This window comes from Passer domesticus, chromosome 3, assembly GCF_036417665.1.
Source record: "Passer domesticus isolate bPasDom1 chromosome 3, bPasDom1.hap1, whole genome shotgun sequence".
Taxonomy (NCBI): domain Eukaryota; kingdom Metazoa; phylum Chordata; class Aves; order Passeriformes; family Passeridae; genus Passer; species Passer domesticus.
Genome location: NC_087476.1, coordinates 72,514,420 through 72,527,388, shown reverse-complemented (window position 1 = coordinate 72,527,388; position 12,969 = coordinate 72,514,420). Strand labels below are relative to the sequence as shown.

Here is a 12,969-nt window from a genome sequence, read left to right as displayed (position 1 = left end):
AAATTGAGGTTTGAAGCTGAAAAAAATAAGTAGCACTGATACAGGAGAAAACTGCTTTTTGAAATACAGAAGATCATGTTGACAAGTATAAAGGAACTAATTTTCAGAAAATAAATAATTAACTTTCAATAACTTACTTCACTATGGCTGATTAGGTTAAAGGTACATGAATTTCCAGAAATGCTACATGTGTTCAACTGTTGTATTTCATATTTAATTTTTTTCCAGTGCTAATAATCCAAAAGGACTGCTAGAGGTTCGAGAAGCTTTGGAAAAAGTACATAAAGTAGAGGATCTTCTTCCAATAATGAAGGTAAATTACAGAAAAACTTTAATATATGGTAAAAACCATAAAATGTGTTCTGGGAGATATTCAGTTCCTCAAAATAAAACCATTGTATATAAACTTAAAATGGGTAACTGCAAATTCTAGCTCAGGTTACACCAAATCTGGATATATAGGGTTGGACCTTCCCTTTGATATGTGAGAATAGGTGATGTATATTTGCAATCCTTGGCCTGTGAACTGGTAACAAAATAATGGGAAACAAAAAGGTTAAGTGTAATTCTTTGAAGCAACTTTCTCAACCCAAGAGGGTTTGTGGTCACATCTGCCATAGTGGGCTCACTCTGTTCCTGTACAACAGGAATGAAAAACATTGATTGATATGCCTGTTAAGATTAGGAATATGGAAGCTCTTTTTACTTTTAGGTTCATTGGTGCAGCTCAGTATGTGGTGGGGCTGGCACAGGGAAGTGGAGGAATAGTTGCTCTTTGTAACTGATAGCTAAAATGAAATTTTGGATAACATTTTTGAGCTTAGGAAGACTTTGCAAAAAAGGAGTGGGAAACTTGCAGGTTTTATTCCTCCTGCTGGTGGTCTTTGTAGAAAGGCTTTGGATATATGACCTGCAAAATGATTTATACTCTTATCTTAACTTGAGTAGTAAGGCTTGAGCTGGGTTTAAGTAAAAGTTGTTCCCCTTTCCTCCCCCCATTCCTTCAAATTAATCTAGGGTGAGCAGTGTGTAAGTATTTGGGGATGGGGAAACAAAGTTACAAAGTGTGTCTTTTTAAAGGATTGTACAGGATGTTAATCGGAGCAGAATAAAATTTGGGAAGAAACCATTATGCTAAATAGAGACAAATTCTTTACTTTCTTATCTTGTGTGTCCACATTGGAATTTTGTATCTAAGCAAAGCAGCTGGGTTGCCATAGAGCAGAGATCTCTGAAGCTGCCTTGCTGCTACTCCTGACAGACTGTCTGGGTTTGGATGTGTTTTTGATACTAGTGCTCACTCGTGCGCTACAATTATCTTTGCAGGAGCTCTGTGGTTTAAGCACTACATTTTTCTCTGGGTTTTACAATGTGTTATGAATATATGTTCTTTGAAGACACCCTAATTTAAGAGGTCCTTTTTATATTACTGTCCTGTTCTTGCCTTTGAAATATGAAGCCAAATGGATACAAACCAAACCTTAACAAAAGCTTTCGCTGAAGAGGTAGTAGATGTTGGGGTGGACGGACAGCTAAATGTTGCCTCTTGACACACATGTTGTGCAATCTGGTTACTTTTTAATTGTAGGCCAGAAAAAATGCTACCAGTGGATTTTAAAAATACAGGTTACTCCAAGAAAATGATGAAAATATATAAACATAGTGGACTATACATTATTGTTTCAAAGTTAATGTCTAACTGGCAGCAAATATTCTTCCCAGTTTCCATACCTGTATGTTTTGGTCTGGTTTGAATCTTCTGCATCCTATTCCAAACTGTATCAAAGTGCAATGCTGTCTCATTAGAGACTTTTTGTTCCTTTAAAATAAATGCAGATTCTCTTGAAACAAAACACCCTGGATCACAGGTTTTGGGTTAATATAAATAACTGCATGAGTAAATGCTAGTGCATACTAGTCTTTATTAGTGCCTGTATGAAATGAATGTCTTTCTTATAGTGATGTAATTTGGTTATTCGGGTTGCTGGCGAATGCTGTATGTGGAAAGCTGGGCTTTTGGCTTTACTTAAATGCAGTACTGTCTGGTTTATACAACTTTGTGGCTACAGTGTTACTCTTAGAGTAAAATTCATAACCTAGAGATATTTTCCTTCTGATGAGAGTAAACATCAGTTGAAACTGGATCACAGTTAAGAAACTGTTGCTTTGAGTTGTATTCTGGAATTCACACTTGGACTAATGCAGCCACTTCTTAGTGTAAACATAAAGTGGGATCTCAAATTCCTGCTTTTCCATTTACATTGCTGCACCAGAAGGTCACCATCAACATGCAGTTTGGGGACGAATCTGTACAACTTGAACTGTTTGTACAGTGGCTTTTCATAAACAGTGTGTTTTATTCACTATTTAGTTGTAAAGTTGAATGCCACTGTGCCTCATTCAGTATTTATGGTTTCCATTCAGAAGGAAATAAAGGATGAATGAAATAATGTCACTGACAGTAACTTTGTTCTGTTCTGTAAGTTTGTCCACATTCATTTCTACTCCATATATTTTATGTGCTTCAAAGCAGTAGGTAGGCAGTCTCTGTCTCTGCTACCTTTAATATTACTATTTTTTTTCTTTTGAAAGCAGTTTAATAGTAAAACCAGAGATGGGTTCACTGTGAACACAAAAGTCCCCAGCCTGAAGGATCAAGGGAAAGAATATGATGGATTCACAATTACAATAACAGGAGATAAGTATGTTTGCTGTTTTCAAGGGTTATGGTACATTAAGCAATGGTGAACTATTTAGCAATTAATTCTCTGAAATGCCATTTCTGTTCACATAAAGTGGGTTTTGTTTTTCACTAGTGGCATTTTTGTAAATAATTAAAGTTTATTCATTTGAGGGCTTGGTTCCTGTTGTGTTTTCAACAAGAAGGGAATTTGGATAACAATGATGGAAATGAATTGATTCTCTAACATAGAGCACAAAAGTGAAAAGAGACCCTGTTTTTCAGCTTAGACTATAAAATGCCTAAAGGGGAAAAATATCAAATACCTCAGTCTTTATACATATAAAAATGCATTTCTTCTTGTGAGACCTTGTCTTTTGTGTTGACTGAGAAGTCCTGAATGGAATGGAAATTTCTGTGATCTAAGAATAGAAGACACTGTCTTCTATTTGAGATTGTGACTTTTTTTATGTTTGAGATATTTGTGGACCTTCCATCTGCAAGTGAAAATTTAAATAGTACCGGAATGTATGAGAATACAATCAGGAGGCTTTGGGTCACTCTCTGGCTGAGATAGTAAATGTCTCACTTTATGGATTCTGATTGCTTGTCTTTCTAAAAATTGAGCAAGTCTGAAGCTCAGAAGTGCTGTCAAACTATTAAATAAAAACTTTAATTAAAAAAGCTTAAAATTCTATACATTGTGATTATTCCCAAAATTTGTGTGCTTTCAATGAGTGGCATGGAATCCAAATTTCCCTGCTAAAATGTTAATGTACCTCTTGTTTTTAATTTTACATTCTACATCACAGGCTTATATATGGTGAAAGGGCATTAAATATATGGCCTCACTATTTTGAGGAAAACATTTTGGTGTCAGTAAATAGCCTAACTTTTTTCTGAATAAATTTTGTTCAGTGTCATTCAATCTGTTTTGATCCATAGTTTGTAACTCCTTTATACTAAAACAATCCTGTTTTGGTAGTTTAGAAATTAAGAAAACTACACTCTACATTCTATACAAAAATCTGAAGTATGTGAAGATATTTTAAAATTTCATTTTAAATTTAAATTATTATTTTTTACCCAGAATTTAAGTAAAACACTAATGCTTGTCAGGTGTTCTTCAATGGAAATACTTCATCTGTGATCAGGTGGCAGACTTTATATATCCTTTCAAACTTAGGATCTAATGTAGCATCTTTAATTCAGTGATTTTTTGTTTTTTTAAATTAAATGGGAAGTAATGCACATAATCTCCTGCTTAAGGAATGTAAGAAAAAGGTGATGTGTAACTGTGGTAGATTTGTAGTTTACCATGGATATGCATCGAGTTCTGTTCAAAAAATGTCTTACCTCCTTTTCTTTTTCATTTGCTTAACAGAGTGGGGAACATACTGTTTTCAGTAGAAACTCAGACGACAGAAGAGAGAACACAGCTGTATCATGCAGAAATAGATGCACTTTATAAGGATCTAACAGCTAAAGGAAAAATTCTAATTCTATCTGCAGAGCTGGGGGTAAGGCTGTTCAAGGAATTAATTCATTAGAAAAGCCTTTTATGTTTTTATGTTCTCTGTTTAATAGTCCTAGTGCTAATACTTTTTGACAGAGTTTATAGGAGATAAAGTTACTTAAACCAAGTTATGACAAGTACCATAAGAAATTGCTATAATTCTATCTGTTACTTTAAAATTTGCTGGGCTTTGCCTGCAGTACTAGAGAGTGTCCAGGCAAGGTCTCAGTATTACCAGTGTGTTCTGGTTTTTTCTTATTTTTCTCATGGGTCTGTGTTCACCTTTGTCATCATCCCTGTAAGTACTGTTTGGGGTTTGGCTCATGGTGGTTACATATAAGATGAGTAAAAAATTCGTGAGAAGCACTAGAATGGTGTTTGTGTTGATTTGATGTGCTAGGACAGTCTGTCTACATTTGAGCTTGTGCTTTTTCTTTTTCATCCTTTAATAGGTGTGTAGATGAACTGTGTTTCACCCAAATGTTAAAGATACAACAAAGTAGTTTGTTCAAACCTCTGTTAATTAGACTTCAATTTCATAATTTGACATTTTTACATTTGAAATGGTTCTTAAAATATACTTGTGGTAATGTAAGACTTTGCAATGTGTACCATTGTAAGGTATTACCTGGCTATTAAATTATCTTTAATTCATGCTTTTTTCTTCTCTTAGGAAGTAGATGCTGTTTGCAACTTGATCCTGTCACTAGTGTATTACTTCTATAATTTAATGCCACTTTCAAGAGGATCCAGGTTAGTGTTGGTATTCATCATGTCTGTTACCTTGAATGCCTGCTGTATGATGTCCATGCCTTGCAGTATCTTAATGTATTTTTGAATATTAATATTTTAATAGAGCTGTGTGCTCTGCACAGCTTGTCCTTTTGTGCTGCTGTGACAATGGGAACTGACTTGGTACTGTTTTAAGAGCTAGTTTGGAATTGCTAATGGTAACTATTCATAGCTGCATGTGTATTTAAAATGATGAGTAGTGTCAACTCAATATTTATCAACATCAGCTCACACATTGAGAAGGGTTATTTGTAAATTGTAATGCTTGGTTTTCTAATCCATATTGTGTTACACCACTGTAATTTCACTTAGAAAGTTTTTCTGAAATGTGTATTTAAGATGAAATATACTTTGGCATAACTTACTTTAATGAAGTACATTAAAATATTATTTTAGTAAATTGTTGTAACTGTTAAGGTCACCAAATGAAACTAGGATAAAATTCCATATATCACAAAACTCTTCAACTGGAATTCTAATTTAATGCAAACCTGCTCACATCTAAGACTATTCTGAATCTCTGTTCCACAAAGCACTTAAGCACTTAACATCTTTAATCTCATTTCTAGATACAGTTCAGTATAAAAAACCCTGAGATTTCGGGATTTTATAATCAGATTTGGCATTTATCTTATAGAATATAAAGAGACATTCTGTCTGAGATTCACAGTTAAAAATTAAGTTAAAATTAAATAGCTGAACAGCTTTACAGTGCCTCTAGCTCTGTTGGAGTAGAGTTCATAAACACTTCTGGGCCACAGCTGATTGTCTTGGGAACATGAGTCTGCTCTGTTTTCAGCCCTGGGGAGTCAAGCACTCCAAAGTCTGAAAATATGGTTCTGACTTACGTAGAAACAGTAGTAAAACTCCATAGGATCATAACTTCATTCTAGTGTAGTTGGATAGTTACAGTGATTTCACTTTTTAAATGTTTTGTGCTTGTTTATTTTCTTCTAAAATAACTAATTATAGTAGTTACTAGCACAGTAATCTTACTAGCCTTCTATGAAACAATACTATGTTTCATTTCTTTTGTAGTCTAAAATAGCATTATGGAAAGACTTCTACTCCATTTGTTGCTTTTAATTTTATTCTTTTAGTGTGATAGCTTATTCAGTGATCATGGGAGCACTAATGGCAAGTGGAAAAGAAGTATCAGGAAAAATCCCTAAAGGAAAGGCAAGTATCAAAATATCAAATATCAATACATTAACTCAGTGTTGATGGAGGAAATAATACTTGTAAATGTGGGGAAAGAGTTGTAAGAATGAACAGAAATTGCATGCCTATTTGCTGGAGATGGGTCAGCTGCATGCTATGAGGTCTTGCAGCCTGAGAGAGTATTGAAAATTCCATTGCTGTTCTGACAGCTGGTGAATTTGGAGATGGTATCTGCAGTAATGTGGATTAGTCAAATTGTAGTTTGGTCCAACGGGAATTACAGATCTGTTACTGAAGCATTTCCATTGTGCTGAGCTGCTCTTTTCAGCTTGCTTTGCGAAGAGTTCTGAGAATACTGGGGCAGAATCAGTGATTCTTCTGGTGCACAGCAGAAATTTTCTGTCTGTACTCTCAGTGTATTGTAGAGCTTTTAGGGCTTGATTACAACTTCTCTTGATTTCTCCTTCCCCTCTGTATTCTGCTGAAATCAAACCAAGTCCTAGTTTTCAAGTGACTCCATTTAAGTATTATACCACATTGTTTAATAAAGGATTTAGTTTTCTTCGACAGTTGGGGATTGTTAGCTGTATTACCTTTTCAGCATGAAAGGAGTGAGAACACCTCTGTCTCTTTAATGTATTGTCAAAAGAATCAGTAAAATTCCAGTAAGAATCCAAGTTGTTGAAGAAAATACCCTGCATGGATAACTGAAGAAAGGGTGATTTTCTCTTTTGTTCTAGAAAGCCCTGAAAACAATGTACTCCTTTGAGTGCCATGAACTCTAGTAGCTTTTAAGAGCAAGCAGCATTTGGTTAGCACCAAGAAAGCTTATTTTCAGTACATTATTAAGCTGGTACCTTCCCCATTCTGTGGGAGTTCAAGCTAAGGTAAAACACTTCTGTGGGGTTTCTTAAGTATTTTCTTAGGACTTGATAGAGTAGTATTTTGCTGACTGATTTTGTGCAGGCAGTGTTTCAGGATTATTACTAAGCAGGATTTCTGACTTACAGGAATACTGGGGACATCTTTACATTTGAGGATTTTTCCTGTGTGCCTGAATACAAATAAACTTGTTTTTTAAGAAAAGCTCTCATGACGTGGAAGAAATTGTGGAATGAAACTGGAATTTGTTTTTTGCTTGAGTTGTTAGAAGGGCTAAGCATTTTCAGGCTGCTCTGAAGTCAAAGGTGCACAGTAGCCAAGAGTCCTGTTGTTGCCTGGCAAGTCATTCAGTAGCCGTGGCCAGGGTAGCTTCCAGTACTGGTTGTGTTGGAGTGTGCAAACCCCACAGAGAATTTTAGTGCCTGGCTTGAATGCTTCAAACGGGTGGTGAGGGCACGGACTGGTTTGTAAGCTTACTCCTGTCTTACCAAGAACATAGGTAGCAAAGTCCTCAAAGCCCTTCCTTAGGGGCTGTAAGTTAGAGAACTTAAAAATTCTGTAATTTCTTGATATTTCTTTTGTTTTCTTGAATTTTCAGCTGGTTGATTTTGAAGCCATGACAGCACCAGGGTCTGAAGCATTTACCAAAATAGCAAGGAGCTGGATGAATCTAAAAAGGTAAATCCTTTTGTTTAGATGAGGAATGGGGAAATAAAATACGAAATACTCTATGTAAAATTCAAACCTATACTGAGGAATGTCACTTAGAAATTACGAGTTTAGTAAAGGATTCAGTGTATCTTCTAACACTGTTTAGGAATTGATGAGAAGGTTTGCATTTACACACACAGTAGTGTATTTCTAGTCTAACAGAGTAGTTAGTAGTCTAGACATTCAGTTATGTGAGTATTATCTTCTTAGGAAATTATTTGGGTTAATGTTTTCTTCCTTTTATCCAGTGGGTCAAATTTGTCTTTTTATATTATGGCTTATCATTAGTATATCTGGCAATGAGTGAACAAAGCAAGGGGAAATTTTTGACCCTTTTCTAAAACTCCTACAGGTCTCTTCAAACTGTATATCCAAAGTAATTTGCTTATCCTTTAGTTCTGTTTTGATTCGGAGAATAAGTGTTTTCAAAGTAGGTAGGCATTTAAAATATGGAGAATTCCATTACTTAGTGTAGGTGCATGACTTTTGTGTAATGCTTCAAATTTTTTATTTTCATATGAATTTATAACTTAATACTGCATACATTGATAAGGAATTTATATTATGAATTGGGTGCATTTGATTGGTCCCCTAGTTGTTATTCCCCATACAAAATCTAAAAATCAGGCCAAAGACAACACCAGTTCTAGGATGTTTCAAGTCAGGGTCAGGACACTTACAGAGTTCTGAGAGAATTGGCCAAGGTCCTTACAGGGTCATCTATAATCTTGGAAACATGGTGCACAGCAGGGGACATTCTTGGTTACTTCCTCTTCAGGAAGGCCAAAAGGAAACCCAGGAAACTATAGGCTGGTCAGCCTCATTTTGATCCCTGGGAAAGTCATGAAGTGAGTCCTGTAGGAAAGCATATTTCAGTTGATATGAAGGAAAAAGTCACAGAAAACAGGCAATGTGAGCTTACCAAACATTCTGTGACCCAGTGATGGTTCTCTGTGGTAAAAAATGACTTTTGGGATGATGAGAACAATCAACATTATTTATTTTCACTTCAGCAAGGGTCCCACAGTACTCTCATATCAAGACAGCGCATTATAGTCTGGACGTAAGGACAACTAGATGGATTAAGATGATGTTTGGATAATCAGATTTAGGGGATACTCAGCACTTTGGACCACACCTAAAATACTGCATTCGGCTGCAGTAAAGACCATAATAAACCAGAAAAAATTTGGTAGAGGGCCACCAATATGGCCAGTGGTCTGGAGCACATGCCTTAACAGGAGAGAACTGGGCTTGTTCAGTCTGGAGACGATCAGACTTTGATCTAAGAGCAGCTCTGCAGGACCTGTGAGTGTGTGGTGGGAAGACAAAAAGCCGTGTGCATGAGTTGAAACAACATTTAGACTTGGCCTAATCTTTTCATCAGCAGACTGCCTAAAGAGGTTGTGCAGTCTCCACCCCTGGAGATTTTCTAGACTTGGCAGGATAAAGTCGTGACACCCTGATTTGACCTTGCTTTGTACAGGATCTTAGATCCCATACCTCCTGAGGTCTGGTCCAAGTTCCTAGAGACTGTGGAACTCTGCAGCTGTTCTTAGTGCCAGACATCTCTATACTGATGTGTGTTATTTAACTTTATTATCAGAGGTTCTGAGCCTGGTGAATTTCACTAGACTATAAAATCCCTTCCTAAAGGAAGAAGGCTAATATGATTCAAGGATATCTTTGTCAAATTCAGGCTAAAAATTTACTTATTTATAAGTAAAATTCAGTATTCATTAAGGAGTGACATTTCTAAACTACTGGTGCAGCAAGTTGTGGATTTTATTAGAAGTAGTCTGCACAAATATTGAGACATGCTTGTCTTGGAAATATAAAATATTTATGCTTCCCACAATTTTTTCTGTAATTCTCTCAATTACATACTCTTCTTTATTAATCCTCTGTTTATGCTGGTTTTGGTTTGGTTTTTTTTAAAGACGTATCTTTACCAAAGAGAAACTTCCTTCTTGGGAGTAAAGTCAGCTTAAGACATTTCAGTGCTACCCAAGTGTTTCTGACTCCCTCAGCTGTACTGTTGAAACTTATATGAATCCATGTCAAACCAGATCAGGGAAGTAATTTGTGTTAAAAATAACCTTGCCAAAACAATGTATTTTTAACCAATACCATTTTGTAGTGTAGTAGAACCTAGGAAATTGCTGGGTCAAATTAGAGATGTATAATAGGTGAGGAAATGAGCCAGAGGGGAGAAAATGCTAAAGTTGACTTTGCTGAGGGGAAAAAAGAAACCTGAAGAAGTACGGCTCAAAGGACTTGATGTAATAATATGAAGGTAATTAGCCTGAGTGGCTAATTTATCTGCGGTAGCCAAATAATAGTAGATGTGGTAAATAAGGCTGGAAGACTTAAATCAATACATTTTTTTTTTAAATTCTGCTGCTTTTGAAAGCTCTTCTATGTAGACATTGTTTTCATTCTGTATGGTGACGGAGTAATCATGAAAAGCAAGAGCTGTTTGTGAACAACAGATTCTGAGAATCATTGAATCATTAAGGTTGGGAAACAACTTTAAGATCATTGAGTCCAACTGCTAATCCAGCATTGAGTTCACCACTAAACCATGTCCCTAAATGCTGCATCCACACACTTCTGATGACTTCCAGGGATGGTGGTTGCACCATTTCCCTGGGCAGCTTATGCCAATGTCTTCACCCTTCCCATGAAGACGTATTTCCTAATATTCAATCTAAACCTTCCCTGGCACAACTTGAGCCAATTTCTTCTGGTCTTGTCCCTTGTTAGCCTAAGAGAAGAGACCAACCCCTGTGTGGCTACACCCTCCTTTCACGTGCCTGTAGAGAGCAATAAGGTCACCCCTGAGCCTCCTTTTCTCCAGGCTAAACAATCCTAGTTCCCTCCGTTGCTTCTCCTAAGACTTTGCTCCAGACTCTTCACCAGCTCCATTGCCCTTTTCTGGGCTCACTCCAGCACCTCAATGTCCTTTTTGCAGTGAGGTGTCTAAAACTGGGCACAGGACTGGAGGTGTGGCCTCACCAGTGCTGAGTACAGGGAGACCATTACTGCCCTGGTCCTGCTGGCCACACTATTGCTGACAGAGGCCAGGATGCCACTGGCCTTCTTGGCCCCACTGCTGGCTCATGTTCAGCTGCTGTCAACCAGCAGCCACAGGTCCTTCTCTGCCCAGCAGCTTTCAGCTGCTCTGCCCCAAGCCTGCAAGGGGTTGATTCTTCACACAGGTCCCAAATTTGTTAGAGAAGGTGATGAGGAGAAGTCTAGTTAACAAAGTTAATATGTTAACTTGCAAGTAAATTATAAAACTCATTAAAAAATAACTTTTCTTTTGTCTTTCAGTATTTCACCTTCTTACAAGAGCCTACCATCCATATCAGAGACTTTTCCAACCCTGAGAACGATGATTGAAGTACTAAATACAGACTCATCTCATTGTCTAAAAAAAACTATAGTTGTTGTATAATTTATACAAATAAAAAGCCAAGAGGTACTGCTTTGCAAATTATTTTGAAAGGCTAATTATGGTCAAAATGGTTTGATTTTGTTTTTTGTAATAGAACAAACTTACTTGACTGTTTATCACCAGTAGAAGAAATCTTTCTGTGACCAACAATATTAAAGAGGAAAAAAGAAGTAGAACTGCTTTTTCATATTAAGACACACTAACAGAAATAGTTATTGAGGGGCCAAACTGAAGAGCAGTAAGAAACTTGATCAGGTATACTACAGGTGAAAATTTATTTAATAAAAAAATTAGAAAATTTATCTTCATTGGAAATAACGCTATACTACTTCTCATTGGTTTTTTCCAAAGCCTCTGCACAGAAAACTTAAGAGCTCTACCATGTGTGAGTAACTGGAGAATACACAGGCATTTCATGTAGTGCAGCCCAGTGAAAGAACAGATGGCAGCTTAAAAGAGTGGGGTTCAGGGAAACATCCTTAGGAAACAAAACCAAACCAATTATTTATTTGGAGTTAGGCTCTTGGTGAGTAAAAGTCAGAAACAATCTCCCTTTCCAAATACCCATTGATGGTGATGGTTGGCAGAAGTTATTAACAGACTGACAGGATTGAAGTACCTTGGGAACACTAGCTAGTGTTCCTTGAGTTGTTTTTTGTTGGACAGACTTGGCAGCATTCTGGAAAGGTGGGTTTCCTTAACCAAACCATAATAAAGGCAAATTTGACCGCCTGTATGTTTAGTACTAATGAATTATGAATTCTAAACTTTCTTGATCAGAATTTCTGTAAAGGGCAAAAGTAGGTATTTTTTTGCAAGTACAGATAAAGGAGGCTTGTAAGTTTTCATTAAAGAATTGGGATGCTGTCCATTTGTGACACAGGTATTCCCAATATTCTGTTCTTAAGTACCTTCTTCTATCCCACTAGAAATAAGCACTGTTTGCTTCTTCTCTTTGAAAGTCTAAAAGTTTAAGAAACCTCTACTACATTTCATTAAGGAGGAAAAGAATTGTTATTTTCCTGGAAAAACAGCAGCCTGGAAAATATGCCTAACTTTATACTTTGATTGTGTTCTAATGTGATCTTCCAAGCCTCTTTAAGTTTTGTTATGCCTTGTATTATTCATTGAGAATAGGGAGTTATATTGGCATTTGACCAGACAGTCTTGGGAACTATAAAAAGAAGGGGTTTTGTTTTGGGGTTTAGACCAGAGGGAGTGGAGAAGGGAATGGTGGGGAAGGAAAAACCTGCCTGGACAAACAAACCATATGCAATCGTCTGGGTTTCCTTGTCCTCATTTCTTACTCCTGTGACTGACAATGTCCCCACCCCCTGGTGGCAGACAAAAGAGATTAATGGGAGATCACGGGAGGGTTCAGAGTAATGTGTGTTACACCTCTTATGAGTGTGTGTGTGTGCCTGCAAATGTGTTTTAAAGGCTTCCTTCTCTGGGCGTGATGCAGATGACTAAGAAAGAAACAGAGCTCAAGTCAAGTGCTCTCAAACAAGTTTAACAAACAAAACAGGATTATATAACTGGGCTGGTATGTGATGACTTGGGAAACTAATTACCTCCAAAGAACCAAGTATGTGGAGAAATCTAATTGTCAGTTTCCATCCTCTTCTGTGTCACTTTAGACAGCTGGTCTGGTGATACCATTTGAACTCTTAAATGGGAACATTAATGTATGGCAGTCCCACTCATTTATCTAGTAAGAATGATACTAAAGAAAGCAGACTGAGGAAAAAAAATAGGCTAAGCAGT

General features: G+C 36.8%; 1 protein-coding gene across 3 annotated transcripts in view; it reads left to right on the top strand.

The window, feature by feature from the left end:
- The window catches only part of TTC13 (tetratricopeptide repeat domain 13), a 39,320-nt gene extending 28,076 nt beyond the window's left edge, over nt 1-11,244 (top strand). For 2 of the 3 annotated variants that reach the window (XM_064413889.1, XM_064413891.1), the window contains exons 17-23: nt 229-313; nt 2,593-2,702; nt 4,065-4,200; nt 4,870-4,949; nt 6,089-6,167; nt 7,630-7,709; nt 11,079-11,244. In XM_064413889.1, coding sequence (XP_064269959.1) covers nt 229-313; nt 2,593-2,702; nt 4,065-4,200; nt 4,870-4,949; nt 6,089-6,167; nt 7,630-7,709; nt 11,079-11,202 — 694 coding nt within the window. In that variant the 3' untranslated portion in view covers nt 11,203-11,244. The remainder of the gene's footprint in view (nt 1-228; nt 314-2,592; nt 2,703-4,064; nt 4,201-4,869; nt 4,950-6,088; nt 6,168-7,629; nt 7,710-11,078) is intronic. The other variant, XM_064413890.1, reaches the window with a different exon arrangement.
- Nucleotides 11,245-12,969: the final 1,725 nt, after the last annotated feature.